The sequence below is a fragment of the Hibiscus syriacus genome, unplaced genomic scaffold (assembly GCF_006381635.1).
Source record: "Hibiscus syriacus cultivar Baekdansim isolate YM2019G1 unplaced genomic scaffold, ASM638163v2 tig00110187_pilon, whole genome shotgun sequence".
In the NCBI taxonomy this organism is placed as follows: domain Eukaryota; kingdom Viridiplantae; phylum Streptophyta; class Magnoliopsida; order Malvales; family Malvaceae; genus Hibiscus; species Hibiscus syriacus.
Genome location: NW_024062618.1, coordinates 2,873,244 through 2,897,076, shown reverse-complemented (window position 1 = coordinate 2,897,076; position 23,833 = coordinate 2,873,244). Strand labels below are relative to the sequence as shown.

General features: G+C 33.1%; 4 protein-coding genes and 1 non-coding gene across 5 annotated transcripts; 4 read left to right on the top strand and 1 right to left on the bottom strand.

Annotated features, from left to right (window-relative positions):
* Positions 1 to 2,252: 2,252 nt before the first annotated feature.
* On the top strand, positions 2,253 to 3,966 carry LOC120217793 (pyrophosphate--fructose 6-phosphate 1-phosphotransferase subunit alpha-like). The gene is made up of 3 exons (XM_039214866.1): positions 2,253 to 2,370; positions 2,882 to 3,046; positions 3,545 to 3,966. Exons 1-3 carry the CDS (start codon positions 2,332 to 2,334, stop codon positions 3,665 to 3,667), a joined length of 327 nt encoding a protein of 108 aa, XP_039070797.1. The 5' UTR covers positions 2,253 to 2,331; the 3' UTR covers positions 3,668 to 3,966.
* Positions 3,967 to 5,487: 1,521 nt separating this feature from the next.
* On the top strand, positions 5,488 to 5,560 carry TRNAF-GAA. The gene has a single exon. It is a non-coding gene; the product is annotated as a tRNA-Phe (tRNA).
* A 3,303-nt stretch (positions 5,561 to 8,863) lies between these two features.
* Positions 8,864 to 10,422, top strand: LOC120217754 (O-fucosyltransferase 23-like). Its single transcript, XM_039214822.1, has one exon. It carries the CDS (start codon positions 8,990 to 8,992, stop codon positions 10,331 to 10,333), a length of 1,344 nt encoding a protein of 447 aa, XP_039070753.1. The 5' UTR covers positions 8,864 to 8,989; the 3' UTR covers positions 10,334 to 10,422.
* A 7,465-nt stretch (positions 10,423 to 17,887) lies between these two features.
* Positions 17,888 to 19,497, bottom strand: LOC120217751 (fe(2+) transport protein 1-like). The gene is made up of 3 exons (XM_039214819.1): positions 18,859 to 19,497; positions 18,278 to 18,427; positions 17,888 to 18,193 (listed from the first exon to the last, which is right to left on the bottom strand). Exons 1-3 carry the CDS (start codon positions 19,465 to 19,467, stop codon positions 17,888 to 17,890), a joined length of 1,065 nt encoding a protein of 354 aa, XP_039070750.1. The 5' UTR covers positions 19,468 to 19,497.
* A 2,559-nt stretch (positions 19,498 to 22,056) lies between these two features.
* LOC120217415 lies at positions 22,057 to 23,126 on the top strand. Its single transcript, XM_039214517.1, has 2 exons — positions 22,057 to 22,702; positions 23,017 to 23,126. Exons 1-2 carry the CDS (start codon positions 22,057 to 22,059, stop codon positions 23,124 to 23,126), a joined length of 756 nt encoding a protein of 251 aa, XP_039070448.1.
* Positions 23,127 to 23,833: the final 707 nt, after the last annotated feature.

The window sequence follows — 23,833 nt, the reverse complement described above, 5'->3', positions numbered from 1 at the left end:
TTTCATTAATGTCATTTTTAATATTAAATTAAAGACTCATTTTCAATTAATATATTATTTTTTTTAATAGTCCAAGATAACTATATAATAATGTATGTTAAGATCGTTTCATCACGATTTGCTTCGAATTTAAGTAGAGACTTTATTAATCCCCTTACATACATGCAATGTCTCAATGTAATTGTTTAGATCTCTTTCCATCAAAAGAAAACGTATGTTAAGAATTTTTTTTCAATCGTATATAAATATGTAGATATAATTATTTAACTTAAAATTTTTAAAACTCATCAATTACTAAGATCACTTTATGGATTCAAAGTAATAGTTTTTCACTTCAAAATAATAATAGTAATAATTAAAAAGAGAAGTTGTTGATTCTATTAATTTATTGATGACCTTTAGTGATAAAATAAAATATTATTATTTAAGGGTTTTGAATTTAAACAATCATGTGTGTAAGATATATATATATATATATATATATATATATATATATATATATTCAATAATTAAAAGAATTTAAATAATACTATCTTAAAAATCATTCTACAAAAATAACTTATTATATTCAAAACATCTAAACAAATAATACTTATTCGCTCAACAACTTCTCTTTGTAATTATTACTATTATTACTTTGAAGTGAAAAACTATTACTTTGAATCTATCAAATGATATTAGTGATTGTTCCGTTTTGAAAGTTTTGGATTAAAATTATTACATCGAGCGAATAAATATTATTATTTTTAGATGTGTTGAATATAAGAAGTTATTTTTATATAATGATTATAAGATAATATCTATTTAAATTTTTATTACTATTGAAAACATATATATATATATAGCAGACAAGACTACTTAAATTTAAATTTTTAAAAAAATAATATTCTCTTTTATAGGTAGAGGTGCTCAATAAATTAATAGAATCACCTACTCACATTTGAATATAGGTTATTTTAAACACTGAATTTGTAAAACCGCATACTCACACTGTTTATCCTCAGCCTCATTAATGAAAAAAATATTACTAACAGTTGAACTATTTTATCAAGATTTTAAGAATCATACCATTATATATTTTTATCAATTCTAGTTATTTTGAAGAAAAAAAATTATCCGAGTATTTTTATTAAGATGCAAACATTAAATTTTTGCAAATATAATTGTATCATGGTCTAAAAATGATTATAATTTATTATAATAGACACAGAATTAATCTAAAATAATCATGTACTTTTCCCTTTTAAAAAATTAATTATGTACTTTCTTTTGAAACTAAAAATAGTTATGGAGTAGATTTATGATAATTATTTAACGTGCACGAACCAAAAAAATTTCATGGCTAAATGATTAATGTTATTTTTGGATGCATTGAGTTTGAGCATCACGTATATAAGAGTGTGAGCGTTTATTGTCAAATTAATTTAAATTTTTTGAACATATACTATTTTATATTCATCCTAAACTTCTAAAGTTTTTTTTACAATTATCGATTAAAATTTCAAAACTAATGAATTAACCACTAATGTTATCGACTTTAAACTGATCACTTGATATTAACAACTATTAATGTGGAACTTACATGACTGATTAACAAATATATACTCAAACATTAATGATTATTTGCGTAATTTACTAAAAAGTTGTCCGAAAAACATACTGCATCAATAAAAGCTCCTGCACTACAAACCTTCATGAAAAGAATATTATTTTTTAAAATAAAATTTTAAAACAATATAAATTACTTAAATAATAAAATGATATTATTCCCGTACATTAACTCCTAAAAAAACGCAACTTTTTTAATGAAACCTGATAACGGTTTTCAGAAACCACCTCACGTCATTGCTCTTTCTTTTCACCTTCAACCCTCACCATCCTTACAGCTCTCATCGTTGTTTTAACATCTTGCTTCGTATTTCAAAACAGAAACCATTGGGGCATCAGCAGCATCAACAGTCCCAAACCCAGATCCTCAATAGTAAGCAACGGCAACATATTATGGTAGTAAATAATTTTGATGACCTCTGCACTTATTACTTTGATTCTACCATTTTACATAACTTCTTTTTATTGCTTGTGTAGATGTGTCGCCAGGCAAAGTCATGCCCGGGAAGGCCGAGAAAAATGAAGAAACTCCCTATAAGGCTTTTAAAGGAAACCCAATGTAATCTCGAATTGCAATCTCGTCTAGCCCAGCCCATTGTGAATCGATAAGGCGAGAGGAAGAGAAAAGCAACTAAAATAAACTGTCAGCTGTAGCTGGGGGTTGGTAGGTAGGATTGCTGAATTTCAACAAATTCTATATCTTCCTCTCTTTTTTTGACGAAAATGGATTCCTTTGAAACGCTTGATCCTTCAAGCAAGCTGGTACTTTTTTCATTTCGCTTGATTTTTTTCTGAAGTCAACTCTTAATATTTATCTGAGAACTTACTCGCTATCTGTTTGATACAATGACGCAAAGAAGAAAGAGCTCAATTCTTTTTTCATACTTCCTTCAGTTGGGTTTTGTTTTTATCAGGCTTCTTCATATCTGTTCTGAGTATATAAATCATGTTCCTTTATTATTGTCATCAAGGTATATGGCTGATTTGTTTTCTGATACTAATTTAGTCGATCTTGAACATGGTTTTTATTTTTATTTTTTAACATAGTTTTATGCTAGAATCTGAGGATTTCATGGTGATTGTAAAAATTTACTAGTTATATGCTTGAGACTAAGTCTTATGATTGGCATAACACCTGCAAAATCTATAGAAAGTGTATGAAGTTTGGTGGCATTAACTCTGCCTTAAGACAAATTCCATAAGAAAATACTGTGATTTATGCAGTATACTGTATTATTGCACTGCCTATAACAGTTGTGTGTACTGGAAGCAGAAAAATGTATCAGATTACATAAATAATATGATGGATGAGCTCTATCAAGAAGCAGGAACTACATTGTTGAATGCACCAGATTCCAGTATGGCGTTCATGGATATGTACAGAGACGATGAAAATCACATCAGAAAGATAAAGGAATTTCAGGATTACTTTGAAATGGTATATACGTTTTTCCACTTATCTCCAGTTTTTTATCCTTTGAAAAGTTTGGTTTGTGAAAATCTGTTTGTTCTCGGTTTGTGTCTTGTTGGTAATTGGGTGTGTCAAACAAAAATGAATTCCACCTTTCATGTATAGTGCCAGTGAGATAAAAAATGAAATATGCCTTGACCCAACTTGCTAATGGTTTTCTGCCTTCTTTAGTTTAAGTAAGGATATTTTCAGCTTGGAAGTGTGCTTACTCGCTAATGGTTCCGGAGCCTGACCGATTCATGCCCTTTAAACTCGGTAGCTACATTTCTGTCTATTGAGAAGGCTTAGTTATCCCGATTACTGTTTTCTAAATTTTACAGGATGATCGTATTTATATGTTTTTTTAATATTAGATATTATCTAGTTTCGAACCCTGTGAGAATGCATAATCAAATTGTGTAAATTACAAACCTACTTTTAAATAAATCTAACCCCAAAGTTAACCTGGAGCTTGGCATGTCGCAGGTGAAGAGAATGGTTAAACCGGGTTGTTCAGAAGAAGTCTTAAAGGTGGCGTTGGCTTCCATGTCCTCGCTAGTAAGCATACTTACCTACATGTCCTCTCCAAATCACCGTTCCTCATTGTGAACAAGAATTAACCCGAATGCCACTATCTCGAGGAACAATCTGCTGGTTTTTCCTCTAGATGAAAATGCATGCTGCAGATTTTCCATGCCTGTATCTATGTATATTAAACTTTATGTTCCACCATTTTTTGTTGTCTAGTTGTCTAGAGCAGCTTTTATATTAGAATATGTCCAAGAAGAAAATATATGTTCATAGATGGTTAGCTTCATCCAAGAACATGGGAATGCTCTTGCCTGTAAGTTGTCAGTTGCACGACATTGTGTACCATAAGCTGTCAATATTGTTTGTTTATCGTTCAATTATCACGACTACTGAAAGCAAACATATTAACTTGTTTTCCTTGAAGCAATGTATTCTTTCTATTTTGGAAATCCGTGTATCTATGGCAACACCTCAGGGTATGATGATCAAGCCTGCTTACTTAGAAGAAGCATAAAGCGTCAACGCTCAAAGGTGGAGAAGGTTCACAGTCTGTTGTCTACCCAGCAAAGGCCTTTCCGTCATGCCCTACAAGAAAGCAGATACTGAGCCAGTTGATCCGAAGCTGTCAATGCTTCTGCCAACTTATAATGCTTGCCTCGCCTATCTCTGATGTATATCAGTGGCGGGGTGGTGCGGACAATCGACAGAGAGATGCGGACAATCGACAGAGAGATGCAGAAAGGGTGCATCATGGTGGCTCAAGACCAGGTGGAGGTCCGGGTTCGGACTAGGGAGTTACATTTCAAGTTTGCCATTCTTTATTTAATGGATGACTTCACCTGAAAAGATTCTCGAGAGTGGATTGATGAATGACTATTTACTCGAAAAGGATGAACAAAACGTGAAGGCCGAACCACTGAAAAATTCACAAGGGTATCCCAATGCTTTTATGATCAACTTTATGTTTCGGTAGACGATGACTTCAGAGTTGTTACCACATTAACTATTTAATACATTAAGAATAAAACTTTTAACATAGAGTTTCAAGATAATAAAGAAACAATAAATTGCTAAACCATAGTCAATATTTATTTTAATAAAAGAACTAAAAATTATTATTATTATTTTTGTAGTTTTCTGTGCTTTGTTTAACTCATTTTGGAAACTTCAATGCATATTATATTATGAACCAACCATACTAACATTTCTTTTATTCTAGCCAATAGTTAAGAGTCGACTAACAATTACTAACTGTGAAGATATGTTGCTCAAATATGAATGCAATTTTCTGAATCCATCAAGTAATTTCAATTTCAATGGTCAAGGGAGTGATGTTATCTCTAGAGGTATTGAGTTCGAATAGTTACATCTGTTCAAGGGCGGATTGAAATTTTCAGGGGCTACTGCCCTACCCACCCCTTCGGTCTATCCTGGATAAGATAATTTTGGAAATCACACGTCCTGATGTACTCAATGCAGACATTTTTATATGCATGAAAAGGTTGTATAAAAATATTTTACAAGATCAGGCTTCAACTATATTTCCTGACTCAAGTCAGCAAGATTTCTCTTCTTATTCTGGAAGTCCTTTGTTCTTTAACTCTCCATCTGTAGGTGAAGGTAGATTTTAGTGAGAGAAAAGTAAGAATTCATTGTTCTTGTGGTTGACGAGTGGGTTAATAAAAGAGAAAAGAAAAGGAGAGATAAAACTGTTCCCTAGAGAAAGCAAAGTTGTAGACTGTGAAAATGGCTCCACATCATGGGAGCTTTGGTGGCGTCGGCGTTGCTGCTACAGTTGTTTCCGTTCTGTCTGATACACGGACCAAAACACCATTTTATTCTGTAATCCAAAATTTATGATTTAACATTAAAAGGATGCAGTCCTTGCTATCTCAACTGCGGGGATAGCTCAGTTGGGAGAGCGTCAGACTGAAGATCTGAAGGTCGCGTGTTCGATCCACGCTCACCGCATTGTTTTCAGTTTTGCTTTTGTGTTAACTTGATATTGATTCCTGTGGGCCTGACTTAAAAGCTTACCCAAATATCAATGGTCCATATTCTTTATTATGAATCTGCCAAATATTCGAAATATATATTAACAAGAAATATAAGTTTCTATATAATTATTCCTTAAAAAATAATAACCTCGTAACAAAAAACCTGTTCACTCTTTTTCATTTTTTTTTTCCAAATTTAAAACTCCATGTTTAGTTTTTTTTAAAATCACATTTCTCTATTGAAAAGCATGAGATACGAAACAATTACATCATCTTTAGCCTATATAACACGTAAAAGTATTAATCCGAAAATTAATCTTAAACCAAATAATTTTTTTATGATATTTGAGTTAAAAAAAGGTCATATCATTACCCCAAAACAATGCAACAAAAACTAGTCTATCACAATGGGGACTGATGGTTTGATTTAGGAGCCATTTATATATTTTATAATGAAACCTTGTGGTCTTTGACAATACGAAAAAGTTTGAACTTTTTTCATAGTTGAATTATAGTTTTTTTTAATTAATCAAAACACAATTCTGCTGTCTGTTTCCCAAGAGGGAAAAAATTGGAAAACTAATTACTCCAAAATTTAACAGGCAAATAGGAATAGATTAGGAGAACGGACGAGGACAGTAATTTCTTCTACAATTATTAATTTTTATATTTTTTTATTAATAATCTGTTTTTATTTTCTTAAAATTTTATATTTTTTTCTCTTTAAAATTTGAAAATGAGATAAATTTATTTTACTAATTTAGATTTATATATCCGTTTAGGTAGACAAGGAAAATTACCCAAAGCTAAAGGGTCCCTCAGCCCTCAACATCTGATTTTGGAGGCATATAATTATAGGTCACCACCTAGAAAATTGAGCCAAACATTTTATCGGCCTTTTATGAAAATAACATAGATTCTAAATTTATTTATTGTTCTCACGCTCTTCCTAGATGATTTATGAAATTCACATCGTTTTACTGATTCAACCTGACGTATAATATTTTAATATTATAATTAATACATATAGTGTCAATTCTATTGCTAAAAATTAAAAAAATATTATATCAATAATTTTGTTAATTTTTTTACTGTAAGTTATTAAAATAAAATTAAAGCGTAACATTAGTTATAATTTTAAAAAAATAATCAGATGACCAAAATAGAAAAATAATAATAGTTAAGATATTAAATATAGAATTTACCCTAAAGAAATCGATTTTATGAAGTAGGATTCGGATAGCATTTTCGTAGGAAGCCCCTTAACACAAACACAGCAAAAGACAATGAAGCAAAGCCGAAACACATAAGGCAGAGTGAGATCCGGATATGTCAGTTCCTATCCGGAAAATACCCTACAGGTGTATGTTGGCAACATCCCAAATTTGAACAGTTCACATGGGATCGGGGAACCCATCCTAGTCAATTTCAACACCTCCATTTCTCCTTAAAGTGATCGAGGAGTAGATGAAATGTCCTTTTATGTGTCCCTTTAAAAGGCTGTCGTTTCCCATCAATCCGTCACTTGTCCTCGCTGCAAATAATAGTATTTTCTCTTTAAGCATCTTCTCCTTTTACCACAAACCTATAAAAAGAAAGGACGTAACAACATGTTCTATTAAATTGAATTAAAAAAATAAATTATTTGAGTTGATTAATACTATTTTATAGTTCAAATCCTATTTAATTTTTTTTAAATTGTCAAAATGATTATTGGTCAAAAGGTTGATGTATTTTTTTGACATAAAAAAAAAATGCCTCAGTTTTAAGTGATAAGTATGTATTTTTTATAAAAATAAACAACTAATTTTATTAAAAAGAAAACAATATTAAAAATTAAAATAAGAATTTATAATTAGAATCGTAAACTAAATATATTAGGATATTCTCCTTTAATCATTGACACATAAAATTAACACAAGAAATTACAATGAAGGTTCAATTTCAAATAGTTGAGAGTTATTTTTCAAAAAATATTATCTTGTACTTATTCTAGATTAATCAAAAATAAAAAAGAGCATACAAGGAAAAACTTAAAAACTCATAAAAAAACTCGAACAATAAGTAAATACGAATAGATCTAACTACCATGGTAAACGAACCATGACATGAGATTAAACTATCTACGAACGCATGTTGCGTATCCAAATCTAATTCAAAGGTCTAAAATAGGATAAATCAACGAGATAACAAATGAACACTATCTTGATTAGTCGTAACGATATCAAATCTAATATTAATAAAAAAAATGACAAAAACGACCAAATGAGAAAAAAATAAAAAATATGTCATAAAGATAAAATTTTTGAGAAACAAAAAAAATAAAATTACGATATAAGAAAATAAAGAAATACCAACAACGATAATTAGTACTAAGATTAATGCCTTCATCTTTTAATCAAAAAGAAAAAGAGAAAGGACAAGACTTGAAGTAGTGGTGGATGTAGACTTTGTCCAGGTGGACACATGACATAAAATTCAAAAAAATTTATATTAATAGTTCTTTTTATATTTATTTATCCCATACGAACAATTTATGTTATCGATATATATGTTTCTATTCTAAAAAATATTCATCATCCTCGGAGAAAAGGAGCTCCTCAGTCAAGGAAAGTTATTTAAGTTCTTTTAATAATTTATCTAATTGAATTTGTTTAACCAAACCCCTAAGCGATAGGCTTAAAAGGAAAATTGAGGGGCTATTAGCCGATAAGACAGTTAAAGTGCACTGTTTTCTCAGCCTGCAAAAACTGCTCTCTTCTGACACCTTTGCACTTTCATTCGTTTTCACTGTTTCTGTTTGCTATTTTCCCACAATATCATCATCCCATTAGATTCCCACGTTTATTATTATTGTTTATCCTCCTCAATTCATCCTTTCATTCTATTTTTTTTATTACTGAATATAATACAAAGAAAATGAGCTTGTTTTTTTCTAATCATATCCTAATACATTGAAATTATCTTGGTTGTCATATGATGGCGATGGCCATGGCCATGGATTGTTTCATGTGAATTCAACTCCTTTCTGAAATTTCTTTCTCATGCATGATCATCACTTTCTCTATCTTTTAAATTTTATTGTCCTCTTTCAATCCCGGGTCCTGCTGGGAATTCAAGTTTCTTTGGTAGCTAACAGGAAAATTGCAGATTTCAAACCAAGGTAAAAACTTTTAGCCAATTTCATCTTTTTGTGGATTATCCGTTGTTTGTTGACTTGGGTTTTCCTCCGTCTTTCATCAGCATCCAATTCCAAGTTTTTTCATGCGAAGATGGATTATGATGATAATTTCTTCTGTGAATTATGCAGATTGTGATATCAAAATGGACCCTTTTTTTACGTCTTCTCAACATTAATTACCCCTAATTTCCCATATTTTCTGTAAAAGTTTGTGAATTTTAGATGGACTTGTCCTCTAACTGTAAGCTTTCGAGGTTATTCAGTTGCCATTTCACTTCTTTAACATGCAAATGTTGTCTTGCTTTGGTCACTATGGCTCTGTTTATCAGAGCTGTTTTTCTCCATTCATTTCCTGGCTATGGTGTGATTGAATGGAACAACCTAGACTTGATTCTAAGCCCTTCTTTATTGCTGGAATATGATGATGGGATTCGTAGAGATAAGTTCTTGGAAGTTCCTCAAATTGTGTGGGGACTAAATAATCAGAAGATAGCACTTGCAAGAGCTTGTCTAACTGCTAGAATGCTGAACCGAACACTTTTGATGCCTAGATTAAGTGCTTCACTTTTCTACAAGGAAATCGATCGCCTGCAGCCTATTTCGTTCGATAAAGTCTTCCGATTCGAAAGGTTTAATTCACTTTGTAATAGGTTTGTGCGGTTAGGTCGGTATTCGGAACTTAGGAATCAAACGGGCATACATGATCTTCGGAAGGGAAGTGGAAGAAGGTGGACAGCTGAGAGAGACTTGGAGCAGCTGAAGGAAAGCAGCCGAGGTTTTGTCGATGAGTACGAAGTGATTAGAATAGTTGGAAAGAATCCGTTTCTTTGGCATGATCATTGGCCCGTTAAGGACTATGTGAGGGTCTTTGAGTGCCTTGTTTTGGTTGATGAGATTGTCAAAGAAGCGGATAAAATCGTGTCCAAGATTAGGCAGATCGGGAGAAAGCTTAGGAGTGAAGCCGAGACGGTAGAGAACAATTTCGACACACAGGGTTCTTCACTGCGACACGTTCCTTATGTGGCAATCCATATGAGGGTAGAAATAGATTGGATGATTCATTGTAAGAACTTAGAGGAAAGATCAGGGATAAACCAAATTTGTAGTAGCAAGCAAGAGATTATGCAAAGAGTGGGGAACATTGTGGGATTAGAATCTCCCACTGTTGCTTATCTTGCTGTTGCTGATAGCCTCCTTAATGATTCTTCAATACTGGATGGTTGGAAGAAAGGATTGCTTCCTTTCGAGAAGAAGAAACTAAGGGTCGACGGAATCTACAAGAAGCATCCATATCTGATTCAGTCAGCAATCGACTATGAGGTGTGCTCAAGAGCTGATATATTTGTAGGCAACAGTTTCTCCACTTTTTCTAGCCTCATTGTTCTTGAGAGAACACAAAGGATGATCAGAATGGGCATCACAAGCTTGTGCGGCGTCGATGTTCGATGGCCATCTTATGCATATAATATACCAGGGGAATCGGATGGTCCTCGGAAATGGATGACTAATATGTCTGATTCGAGTCTCAAAGCAATTAGTTATGGTTCTAATGCTATCTCATGTTGAAGTTTCTGAATAAAATTCAACCGGCAGGGTGCGTATACAGTTCATACTGAAATATATACAGCTTCATTTTGGTAGATTTGGTTTTTTCCTCACTTTTCATTTATATATATATTATATTATTTGTTCATAGACTATATACAGTTGGACACTGAGATATGTGATTGCATTTTTGTTATTTCTATTGAAAAATGAAATGGAGTGGTTTATTGCCTTCACTTAAAATCAAAGAATTAGGTGTTCTTTATGTTTATGTAGGTCCAGCAATGGCGGTGCTATTCCATCATGAATTATGATGGGATGAGTTGTAATAAAATGACTAAACCAGTAGGATTCTCATGTTTTCTTTTTCTGTTTGTTTTCTAATGTCTTGTTCAAATCATTGCTTATAAATTTTGTTGGATGAATACTAGGCTCTTCACAATGCTTTCCTGCTCCTTTCTATATCAATGGAGTAAACAGGAAAATTCATTTGTCAATTCCTCAAACACTTTACAACCAGAAAACCAATATCAGATAACTTGTACTAAAATCAATGCAATGATTTGTTTCATCAACTTCACTTTCAATTTGATGACATTGCCAAGATATTTACCCTATAACATGAAAGATATATATATATAATCTGAGGTGATTATAAAGTGGTATCTATTTAGAATTTTTCTTAGTCTGTTAACAACGCACCGACATACGCAGCTGGAACATGAATCTTCTAAAGAAAAAAACATTAGTAATCCTATTACCACAGTCGGGGGGGGGGGGGAAACACAAATAGAGTTAAATCTAGTGTAAAAACCATCCCTCCATTATGTACTGCAAAACAACAAGGTGGAAAATAAATAAACAATAAACAAGAGCGTATCAAACTATAAAATCAAATGAAATGGGCACCACATATATAAGAGAGAAAAGGTGGGCACCATTGATGTAATGAACAAAAGAGCTTGATTAGATATATTAGTTGATAATTAAAGATTGTATTACTTAATAATGGATGCTCATGTACACTACGAAATATTTACTCCTTTCATCTCTCGATCTCACTCAACCAATGCCAGTGCAAATCTTTCACGAGTATGCTTGTTGTATTTCAATCCCACAATCAAATAAGATAATCAAGTATATCCATACAATTCAAAACAGAAGCTTACTATACCATACACAAAACAAAATCTAGAACTCATATATATATATATATATATATATAAATCAACTCATTAAACATGATCAAGAACTGAACTTTAACAACAGAGTAAAGTTGTAGCTGCAGTGAGATAGTAAAACAGCAAAAAGGCAAATCTGCAACTAGAGAAATCAGCAAAAGATAAGAGACAAACGGCAGTCGAGTATTCCCCTCCCAAAGTCAAAGAGATCATCGAAACGTTCTTTTCCTCCACCGAAGATTTCAATGGCGTTTCTAAATATCTGGACTTTTCATTGATATATTGATATTCTATTTAAAATTCAAGTGTCAAATTAAAAATTGGTCATTTTTATTAACGTAACAGGTTATTTATATAACATAAGTTGATGATTCAATGATTAAATTCTAACAAATTGATAAAATAATTTATTAGAATGTAAATTTTTGAATTTCGGTGATTGAAATTGAACAAAATTAGAAGAAAAATAATCAAACTCGTACTTTACCCATTTAAAAATATCATGGGAGAATGATTTTTTTTTTGAATTATTTGTTTTAAGATTTATATATTTAGTATTTGTGGTGAATTGTGTTTTTGTAATTTAGAATTTTTACATGTTAACAATCTTGTACTTTGATTTTACTAATATAATTAGAAATGTTGGTTTTATTTTATATTAATTTTCATTGATATTGATGTTCTAAGATTATCCAGACAATAATGTCTGGATCATTAATATTACATACATTACATGTTGCGGAAGACGGCTATCGGATAGAGCAAAATCGCAACTGATAATTTGAGAAAATTAAAATGAAAATAAAGAAGACACAAATTTTACGTGGAAACCCCCTAAATAATATATAGTAAAAACCACGAGCAACGGTAAAAGAATTTCACTATGAGAAAATAGGAATTACAACTTCTCTCGATATATCAAGGAGAAAACAACAACAATTCTCTCTTGATAAAAAGGAGAAAACAACTCTCAAGAAACTCTCTAAATTCTCCAGTATTGGGAGAAAACTCGAATGATATGGGATGGTTTTGAAGCTAAATGAGATAGGGTATTTATAGTTGAAGCTTAAGGACTAATCTTGTAAATACTATAAAGTTTAGGGACTACATTTTGGTAATTATCCCTTAAAAAATCAACAAAATCATGCTTAATAATTCATTCAACAATTTATGCAGCCGACTTTGAATTTATTTAGCAACCAACTTTAAATTAACCGGCTGCTTTGACGATTTTCAACAATCTCCCACTTGAAGATATTCCAATCATATTTTCACACCATTCTTTCTACCTTGTACCTTCATGTTGCTTACGTTTCTGACAGGCCACAAGAGGACTGACATCAGGTAAATTTATCAGCATTGATTGCCTTTGGCATGGATCTTCTGCATATCTACCATCTATTCTTCCATCTTTTCACGAATGAAATGGTACTGAACTTGTATGTGTTTTGTCTTTGAATGAAATACTGGATTCCTTGCTAGATGCAAGGCACTTTGACTGTCACAAAACAGAGAGACATACTCTTGATTGTGCCCAAGCTCCTCCAATAGCATCTTCAACCAAATTGCTTCTTTATTGGCTTGTGTAGCTGCTACATATTCTGTCTCTGTTGTGGATGTAGCCACAACTGACTGCAATTTTGAAACACAACTTACAGCTCCACCAGCAATTTTGAACACATATCCTGTAGTAGATTTGTTTTTATCCAAATCCCCTACATAGTCAGAATCTACATACCCATTGATTAGTAAATTTGATCATCCGTAACATAATGCAACATTTGAGATCCCTTTGATATATCTCATGATCCTCTTTACTGTATTCCAATGATTGTGCAATGTCTGGTCTTGTGCATATCATAACGAACATTAAACTTCCCACTGCCGATGCATACGACATTCTAGACATCTTCATCCTCTCTTCTTCACTGCTAGGACTCATACTGTAGGATAATTTGAAGTTATTATGAAGAGGGTTAGAAATTGACTTACAATATTGCATGCTGAATCGTGACATGATCTTCTTCAAGTTATTCTTTTGTGAAAGCCAAACCTTCATATTATTTCTGTCTCGGTGAATTTGCATCCCTAGAATCTTATCTGCTGATCCCAAACCATTCATTTCAAATTCACTAGCCAGTTGTGCTTTCAATTCTTCAATATGATCTTTGTTGGGTCCTGCAACCAACATGTCTTCCACATACAACATCAATATAACAAAATCATTATCACCAAACCTCTTGAAATAAGCACAAGGGTCTATATTAAGTCCCTTGTATCCAAGGAACATAATGAAGGAATCAAATCTCTTATACCAACACCTCGGCGCCTGATTTAGACCGTACAGAGATTTGTTCAACCTGCAAACCAAGTTCTTCTTTTCTTTTTCTTCAAAACCTTCAGGCTGGAGCATGTAAATCTCTTCTTCAAGATTTCCATGAAGAAAAGCTGTTTTAACATCTAGCTGCTCTAGATGTACGTTTAATGTAGCACACATTGCCAAGACTACTCGAACTGTTGTTGGTCGAACCACAGGAGAAAAGATTTCATTGAAATCAATACCTTTTTTTAGCATATTCTTTGACCACCAGTCTTGCACGATACATCTCCACTTGATTGTCACCATTTTGCTTGATTTTGAAGACCCATTTATTACAAATTGGCTTCATTCCTTGTGGTAGTAAAACAAGGTCCCATGTATTATTTTTATGAAGAGCTTCAATTTCTTATTGCATCGCCATCATCCACAGTGAAGCCTCTGAGTTGTTTATTGCCTCCTAGTATGTTGATGGCTCACCGTCATCTGTTAAAAGATAGTATGCAATATTACCTTCTATAACATAATCTGAGTGTCAATTGGGACGTTTTCTAACATGATCTGATTGACGAGTTGTTGGAGCTTCAGAACTCTCTGGTTCTTGTTCATCATGTACTGGTTCTACTTCAGAAGTATCTCCTTATTCAACCTCCTTTTCCACATATATTTGTGTAGTCTCTGAATTTTCAGTGCTATCATCGTCTTCTTTTCTTTTTAGTTTATCTTCTACAAAGATAACTTCTCTGTTGATGATCACTTTACGGGCAGTGTGATCCCATAAGCGATACTCCTTTACTCCATCAGTATACCCCAAGAATTTGCATTTCCTGGATATTTGATCCAGCTTTGAAATTTATTGGGAGTTGTACATCACGTACACAATACTTACAAATACATGGAGGTTTGAATAATCAGCTGGTTTACCAGTCTACATCTCCATTTGTGTCTTTAGCTCTATTGCAGTTGATGGAGCTCGATTCACCAAATAACATGCGGTATTGACTGCTTCTGCCCAGAATGATTTTTCTAGGCTTACATTCCTCAACATTGCTCTTGTTCTTACAAACAAGGTTATGTTCATCCTCTCTGCCACTCCATTTTGTTGAGGAGTGTTCGCCATTGTGAGCTGTCTTTTAATGTCTTTTTTCCTGCAAAAGTATCAAATTCTTCACTTGTGTATTCTCCTCCATTATCTGCTCTGAAACACTTGATCTTATTCCCAGAATCAAGTTCTACCCGCGCTTTGAAACTTTTGAAAGTTGAAAACACGTCTGACTTTTTCTTAATAGGGTACACCCAACATCTCCTGGAGTAGTCATCAATAAATGAGACAAAGTATTTTGCTCCACCTAGGGATATAACTGGTGCTTTCCATACGTCAGAGTGAACCAATTCTAAAACACTTTTGCTTCTAGAATTTGATGTGTTGAATTTCAACCGGTACTGTTTACTTGTTATGTAATGCTCACACAAAGTAAGTGATACATTTGTTAAGCCTGGAAGTAGTTTTTGCTCTGCAAGGACTTTCATTCCTTGTTCTGACATGTGTCCAAGTTTTTGATGCCATAGCATTGCAGAATCTGAACTACATGAGGCAACAGAGGCTTCTACTTCTAGCAAAGTCTTTCCCTTAAGCATGTACAAGTTTTCTTCTATCTTTTCGCCTTTCAGTACCACAAGCGCTCCACGGAACACCTTAATGATTCCTTTCCGTGTTTCAATATTGCTTGCATTATTATCCAACAATCTGTAGGATAATAAATTTTTCTTCAGGCCTTTCACGTGCCGCACATCTTGAACAACTTTAATTGTTTCATCATGCATTTTCAATTTGATGGTTCTCATGCCAATGATCTCTAAGGCATGATCATTTTAACTATACACAGATCCTCCTGAGACAGGTTCATAATGATGGAACCATTCTCTTATTGAGGTCATGTGATATGTTGCTCCCGAATCAATGAGTCATATATTGTCATATCTCTTTCTACCTTCCACGGTGGTTGACGCTTCACAACATAGAGCATCTCCATCATCTGAAGTATTTGCGGTATTGCCTTGTGGATTAGAGTTTTTATTTAGACTCTATCAATCCTTCTTCAAGTGACCATTCTTTCCACAATTGTAGTACTTTAAATTCTTCTTGCTTCTCGACTTCGATCTACCATGTTTGTGACTGCTGCTTTGGCCACGTTCTGTTGATCTCTCTCTCATCGTTGTTAATGCTTCTACTTGTTGAAGATTTACTTGTCTGTCTTCCTTGTTATTGCGCTGATTTTCTTCTTGTAGAACAACAACTGCAACGTCATCGAAGACTAGACTGGTGACATTACTGTTTGTCAAGTTGATGATAAGTTGATCATACAAATCAGGTAGACTTTGAAATAGAAGTTCAACACGTTCTTATTCTCCTATTGCACATCTTAAGCATGTAAGCTGCGAAAATAAAGTGTTCATCATGTTTAAGTGTTCTGTCATTGAGGTAGATTCTGACATCCGGAGAGTGTACAATTTCCTCTTAAGGAAAATTTTATTGTGCAGCGATGTGGCATCGTACAATTTGGTGAGATGATCACATATCTCCTTAGCTGTCTTCTTCTCCTCGATGCTTGACAATACTTCATCTGCTAATGCTAGATAAAGTTTTCCATAGCATTTCCGTCCATTTCGATCCATTTGTTGTCATCTATAAAATCTACCGGTCTTTCACTGATAGCTGCTAGACAACCGTCTTTCCCCAGGATGGTCTTCATCTTCAATTTTCACAATGAGAAATTTCTCCTATTGAACTTTTCAATATCAAATTTCGTTGCCATAACTTCTATTACGGATAGCTCCCACTATTCACTATCGTGAATAGTTCTCTGAAACATTCAAAGAATGGGTAATACCTTTTTACTTTCTTATGTTGGAGGATCAACCTTTTGGTGGCAACCACAAAAACAATAAGTAGATATTACACACTCTAACCTGACTCTAATACCAATTGTTGCGGAAGACGGCTATCGGATAGAGCAAAATCGCAACTGATAATTTGAGAAAATAAAAATGAAAATAAAGAAGACACAAATTTTACCTGAAAAACCCTTAAATAATATAGGGTAAAAACCACGGGTAACGATAGAAGAATTTCACTGTGAGAAAATATGAATTACAATTTCTCTCGATCTACCAAGGAAAAAACAATGACAATTCTCTCTTAATATAAAGTAGAAAACAACTCTCAAGAAACTCTCTAAATTCTCTAGTATTGAGAGAAAGCTAGAATGATTTGGGATGTTTTTGAAGCTAAATGGGATAGAACATTTATAGTTGAAGTTTAAGGACTAATCTTATAAATATCCTAAATTTTAGGAACTACATTTTGGTAATTATCCCTTAAAAAAATCAACAAAAATCATGCTTAATAATTCATTCAACAATTTCTGCAGCCGGCTTTGAATTAATTTAGCAGCCAACTTTGAATTAACCGGCTGCTTTGATGATTTTTCAACATTACATGCCTATTGTCTTATGTTATTACATTAAAAATTTCAGGAGGTTAATGCATTAACCTATTTGAGTCAAGATCAAAAATTTAAATTTAAATTTAAATAATACAAAAAAATTCAAAAGGCATTTGCCTTTTCATCTCTGATCTGACCTCTCCGTCCTTGCAAGGACAAGAAGATCTATGGTGAAGAAAAGTCCAAACAGTAATAAGTCTATTCATTAGTAGTAAATTTAAAAATATTTTTAGTGTTGATATTCGTATATTAACAATACGAAAATTTCGTACGAGAATGGATGCAAATAAATTTTTAGAGTATATATAATTGATAAAATAATTAATTAATTAATTAAAATAAATTTAAATTCTAGAATGCATATTTACTTACCGTAAAACACACACACATATATATATATATAAAACAAGATTGAACTGAAAGAGCTAAATTGATTTTCTTTTATTGGTGTTTGAACGTGATGAAAGGGTCCCAAAAACTAAGTTCATAACATAACAAACATGCATGGTAAGACAGCTTACAACTTTGCACTCTCTTTTATTCCAAAAACCAGAAAGTAGTGTTGAGATAATTAAGCCCATTTGGCCATGAGAGACATGCCACCAGCACCTAGAAGAACTGCAACGTAAGACTTCAGTTGGAGCTTAATACTAGACTGCAACTTTGGACCCATGAAATCTGCAGAAAGAAGATCAACCAATGCCATGTATATCAAAAGTCCAGCCGACGACGCATTCAGCAGCCCCACCATGGTCAACGCCGTCGGACTATTCTCTTTGTACGTCCTCGACAGAGCCATTCCCAGTGCGATCCCAAATGGCGTTGTTACAGAGAAGAAGAACACCATTATAAACTTCTTCAACGCTTTGTACTCCGCCTATATATGTATGTATGTGTATATATATCAGAAGAGAGGCTTATAGGTTAGGTTTTGAGAATGTAGAATTGTTGAATGAATTACCTGAAGAATGCAACCGCCGAGGCCCATCCCTTCAAACATTTGATGGAAGCAAAGTGCCGCCACAAGACCTTTGATGCTGCATGTGTTGTTTGAGGCTCCAAGTGAAAGCCCTATCACCACCGAGTGAACTACAATTCCCAATTCCAACACCTGCAGTCAACAATCATTTCATAACTATCTTCTAATGGTTGTTTTAGTTACTGATTTTTTAAAGTTATAAAATAATCATTAAATTTATATCACATTATTATAAAATAGATTGTGTTGTAATAAGGATAAAAATTTGATATCACTAGAAGTTTAATTTGAGGTTGTATAGTGCGATTAACCCAAAATATTAATTAAGTAGTTTGGTATCTTTATACTTGTTGACACGTCTTAAATAATAATACCAAAAGACAGGGATAGATTGAGGAGAGATTAATGCGGGGTAATCATTCTATTGAAAATTTAAAATTATCCTATATTTTAGATTTTTTCTATGTATTTTCTATTAAAAATTTATTTTTACCTCCTGAAATTTTATAAATTTGTTCCCTCTAATATAAAGTCCTGCATACGTAAAATATGAAATATCTTACCATGGCAATGACACGATAACGCATCAATTGTTGATCAGCATCGTCTGCTGGCTTTAGATTATGATGATGGTGATGGCCATGTAATTGCCCAACATTCGCAACAGCCGCATCATGTTGTCCTCCCCCGGTTTCTGGGTTAACTCCGGCGGTGCATTTCCGGCTGTATATGGATGTAGCCATGGAATCTACCATTAAAGTCACTATTGCAGATAACATTGCCACGAAACCTGTAAACGGAAACTTATGCCACGGGTTCTCGTCCAAGCAATTCGACGATAACATGTCGAAAGAATCCGGCAACACGTGCATGAACCCCGTCGCCAGAATGATTCCGGCCGCGAAACACTTGACGATCACGAACAAACTCTTGTCGGGTTGAAGAGCCGGGATCGAACGTGTGAATAGAGGTGAACTTACACCTATAATACTAGTGATCAATATGGAGAAAATGGCTATGATTTTGAGGGGTAAGGCCCTCTTTTTGCTGGTGCAGCTGTTTGTTTCTGCTCGGCACTCCTCTGGTACTACTGAAAGTGCACGAGGAGTGAAGATGGAAATGATAATCAAGAAGATGGTGAAGAGCTTGACAAGTGAAGAAGAAGAAGCCATCGACCCTTTCTTAGTCACCTTACTAACAAGACTGATTGTTTGTTCGGCTACGGCGACTGCGTATGATTGGGGTCCTATATAGAGAAAAGTGACATCATAGATTATTTTTTTAAATAATATGGAGTGAGATTTAATTTACCGATAATGTATACAATACAAATGAAATTATGTAAACTCAAGTCATTTAAGTACAACAACACTTAATTTTGTAATTGATACCGTTTAATAAATTCATAGATTATAATTTTTTTTGAATTAATCATTGGTATTTGATCTATTGAACAACTAATCTAGATCGGGGAGGGCCACCCTCCCAAACCAATTTACTCCATTCCCAAACGCCAAGATTCGAACCTCTAATCTTACTTAAGGGACCTAATGCCTCATCTCATTAGACCAACTGGTTGTTGATATAATTTTTATTTTACTATAAAAAGATTACATTTATTAATTTATAAATGATGCACTATAAATTTACACAATGCCATTATATTTATTTTTGTTCTTTTTAAGAAAGAAAAAATTTGGCAAACTTATTCATTTTTTCCATTGATTTGAGTTCGATTGATGAATATAAATTTATTTGTATTATGAACCTTTGAAATCAGGAATGGATCGAAGAGGTGTATGAGGTGCGATTGCACCTATTTAAAATTTTAAATTCCATTATATTTTATATATTTTTTATTTTTTTATATTTTCTATTAATCATTTAATTTCGTACCTCTTGATATTTTATAATTCCACACTCCTTTAAATTTCGAATAAGTTCACACCTCTAACGTAAACTCATATGTCCGTCTCTGCTTGAAACGTTTGGTTATTAAAAGGAGATATTAATTCTAATTTTTATAAAATAGAAAATATTAAAAATATATTTGATTAAAATTTAAAAAAAACGATTTTCTATTAGTTCAATTATAATTTATTTTCAATTATTATCACTGTTTATTTCTCAGATAATGTTTTATCTAACATAAATAATATATAAGAAAGCATAACTAAGCTTAAGTCACATAAATTTTATAAAATATGAGAAAAATAGATATATATTTTTATAGTAGAATTTTCTAAGTTGAATATAACAATATCTGCCAATATATTATAGTTATAGACTTAATATCAAAATATTTAACAAAAATAGAGGAAAATAAAATGAAAAAATCAAATATAAAAATATTCATAATTCATAAAATAGAAAATTAAATGTAAACTAGAAATTATAGAAAAAATAGTAAATACAATGTAAAATAGAAATTATAGAAAAATATACAAAAAAAATGAGTTTATTCAAAATTAAAATAATTTTAGTTTTTCTTCCCTTCCATTTTCCCCACTTTACGTGGCTTTCTCTCATCCTTATCCAATCCAAATATAGAACTTAAAATTTTATTTGATTAAAAATAAATGTTAAATACCGGAAAAAATTGAGATTAAAAAAATTTAAATTTTTTAATCTTTGTTTAATTCAAAGCTTGAAGCATGCCGCTGGATAGAAGTTGCATCCAATCCCATGCCTTCCTAATATCTTTGGATGGCAAATTGCTTGCTATTTTTTTTACTCGTTCAACGAATATTCCAAATAAAATATAATTCCAAATTATAATAATCTCAAGTTGTTAATCACAACGTAAGCATAGTTTACTTTATAGAAGGTACTACAAATGTACTTTGTCAACCATCCAATAATGTAACGTTAATTGTTAATTAAGTTGATCTGTTTATTTTTCGTTGGTTCAATTTTAATCAAGCTTTGACAATATTTCATATTGTTATATAATATTGTGGGAGATCATAAAGAAGCACTTGGCATTTGGATGAAGGTGCGACTCTAACGACCGTACCAACGTACTTAATAATATCCATTAAGTTTGGACGTATTAAATGCTAATTTAAATTTTTTCTTTCGAAATGGTAATGTCAAGCTATACACAAGGTCAAACTATGTGGATTAAAGAAGCCATCTTCCATCAAGGCAACGACAAAGCTCCTGGCCCGGATAGATTCACATCTTATTTTTTCAAAAAATCATGGGATGTGATTGGAGACGATGTGGTGGACGCAATAAAATACTTCTTTCAACAAACATTCTTGTTACCAGCTTTCAATGCTACAACAATCGCATTGGTGCCTGAAATACCAAATCCAAGCACGGTTAAAGACTTCCGACCAATTTCCTGTTGCTCTGTTGTTTATAAGACAATTACTAAGATATTAGTAAAAAGGCTAACCAGACTACTCCCAGGAATGATTACTCTGAATCAATCTGCTTTTGTAAAAGGAAAAAGTATCGTTGACAATACTCTCCTAGCACAAGAACTGGTGAAAGGATATGGAAGGAAATCAATTTCCCCAAGATGTTCTTTGAAGATTGATCTACAAAAGGCATTTGACACTCTCCATTGGGGCTTCATTTCAACAATCCTAAATGCTTTACAACTACCAAAAACCTTCATTGGCTGGATGGAAGCTTGTTTCTCAAATGCAAGATATTTCATCTCCTTCAATGGAAGCCTGATTGGATACTTCTAGGGTACAAGAGGAATAAGACAAGGTGACTGCCTATCCCCTTTCTTATTCGTCCTCTCAATGAATGTGTTGTCCAGAATTCTTAATTTGGATGCTGCTAGAGGTATGTTTGGCTACCACCCTAAATGTAAGAAGATAGGTCTCACTCACTTAATGTTTGCGGATGATCTTCTTATCTTTTGTAAAGGAAATGTGGAATCTGTTGTAGGAGTCCCTACTGTTTTAGACAAATTCTACGAAATGTCTGGACTTAAGCTTAATGCGGCCAAATGTGAATTCTATGATGTTGGTATCTCTATTAATATTCTGGAAACCATTAGCAAAACTACGGGGTTCAAACAAAGAATCTTGCCTGCGAGATACTTAGGGGTCCCTTTGGTAGCAAGGAAACTCTCTGAAAAGGGTTGTGTTGTTCTCATTGATAATATCAAGTCCAGGCTTTATCGATGGTCAACAAAACACTTGTCTTATACAGGTAGACTCGAACTTATAAGAGGTGTCATGTTCAGTGTTACTAACTTCTGGTGCATGCAACTATTTTTACCTCAATCTATTATTAAAAGGATCGAGCAATTCTGTTCTCGATTTTTCTGGAAAGTTTCAGATAAAGCAGCTACTGGAGCTAGAGTAAACTGGGGAACGATATGTCAATCGAAATCTGAAGGAGGGCTTGGTTTAAAGGACATAAAAACATGGAATAAGGCGTGTATGATCCAACTCATTAGAATATTCTTGCGGGAGAGGGCTCATTGTGGGTTGCTTGGCTAAAAAACTACGTCTTAGGCGATAAAGACTTCTGGCACATTGAAAATGGAACAAACTTCAGCTGGAGCTTCAGAAAATTACTTAAAGTTAGGAGAGAGGCCAACGTTGTTTTCTCAACAGGAGAAACAACAGTTCGTGCAATTTGGGAAGAGCTTAGGGTAAAGAGAGACAATGTTCTTGGACAGACTTCCAACTAAAGACATATTGCAACATATGGGAATTGATACCGATGGTTTATGTGTTTTCTGTAACAAGGCCCAGGAAACGAGAGATCACCTGTTCATAGAATGCCCGCTGGCAAGTTCGCTTTGGAAGAACATCCTTCTTCTAACCGGCTTGCAGAGATCTTCATTGTCTTGGGATAATTTGTTGTCCTAGGCTTGTGGTACTTGGAAAGGTAAGTCCCTCCTAATTACTATTTTGAAGCTTGCATGGACTGCATTTATATATTCTATCTGGGAGGAAAGAAACAAAATGTTGTTCTGAGGAAGCTCAAGAAAAGTTGATGAGATTCTTAAAGTTGTCAAGGAGTTTGTTAGTATTCAACTAAGAGACAAGAAAATTAATAGACTAGATAGAGTTAATATTTCTCTTTGTATTCAATGGGGGTATTGAGTAACCTTTATTTGTAAGTTGGTTGTTCATGCTCCATGATGGTTTGTTTGTTGATTGTCCTGTAGCAGTTTACTGCTCCTTTTGGATAATAATATTCTTTTATTTATCCAAAAAAAAGTCAAACTATGATAGTTTAGCTAGGAAGAATATATCCAAGCAAGGATAGATATTCAATCAAGTGAAATCCAATTAAAAGATTTTACATTATTCAAATTGAAGATTTAACGAGATAGCGGTTATTGCCCTTGTCTTGTTCCTTGTTTTTTTTTTCTTTTTTTTTTCTTATCCTTCTTCGTTTCTTCTTCCGCTCTTGATCACCTTTTTTTCTGATTATTTTTCTCGATTATATGATTTTCATTCAAATTAAATATCTTCCTCTAATCGTGACATCTTTGTAGGTTTAGTGGATAAGTTTTTCTCCTTTTTTTTAAAGATGAATCTCGTTAAGGAGAAAAAA

Coding starts and splice junctions, on each gene's coding strand:
- LOC120217793 (XM_039214866.1), top strand. CDS start 2,332: ATGGATTCCTTTGAAACGCTTGATCCTTCAAGCAAGCTG. Junction 2,371..2,881: donor TTGATCCTTCAAGCAAGCTG/GTACTTTTTTCA, acceptor TACTGGAAGCAG/AAAAATGTATCAGATTACAT. Junction 3,047..3,544: donor TTCAGGATTACTTTGAAATG/GTATATACGTTT, acceptor GGCATGTCGCAG/GTGAAGAGAATGGTTAAACC.
- LOC120217754 (XM_039214822.1), top strand. CDS start 8,990: ATGGACTTGTCCTCTAACTGTAAGCTTTCGAGGTTATTCAGTTGCCAT.
- LOC120217751 (XM_039214819.1), bottom strand. CDS start 19,467: ATGGCTTCTTCTTCTTCACTTGTCAAGCTCTTCACCATCTTCTTGATT. Junction 18,428..18,858: donor GTTATCGTGTCATTGCCATG/GTAAGATATTTC, acceptor TGTTGACTGCAG/GTGTTGGAATTGGGAATTGT. Junction 18,194..18,277: donor TCGGCGGTTGCATTCTTCAG/GTAATTCATTCA, acceptor ATACATATATAG/GCGGAGTACAAAGCGTTGAA.
- LOC120217415 (XM_039214517.1), top strand. CDS start 22,057: ATGAATGTGTTGTCCAGAATTCTTAATTTGGATGCTGCTAGAGGTATG. Junction 22,703..23,016: donor AAAAACATGGAATAAGGCGT/GTATGATCCAAC, acceptor TTCTGTAACAAG/GCCCAGGAAACGAGAGATCA.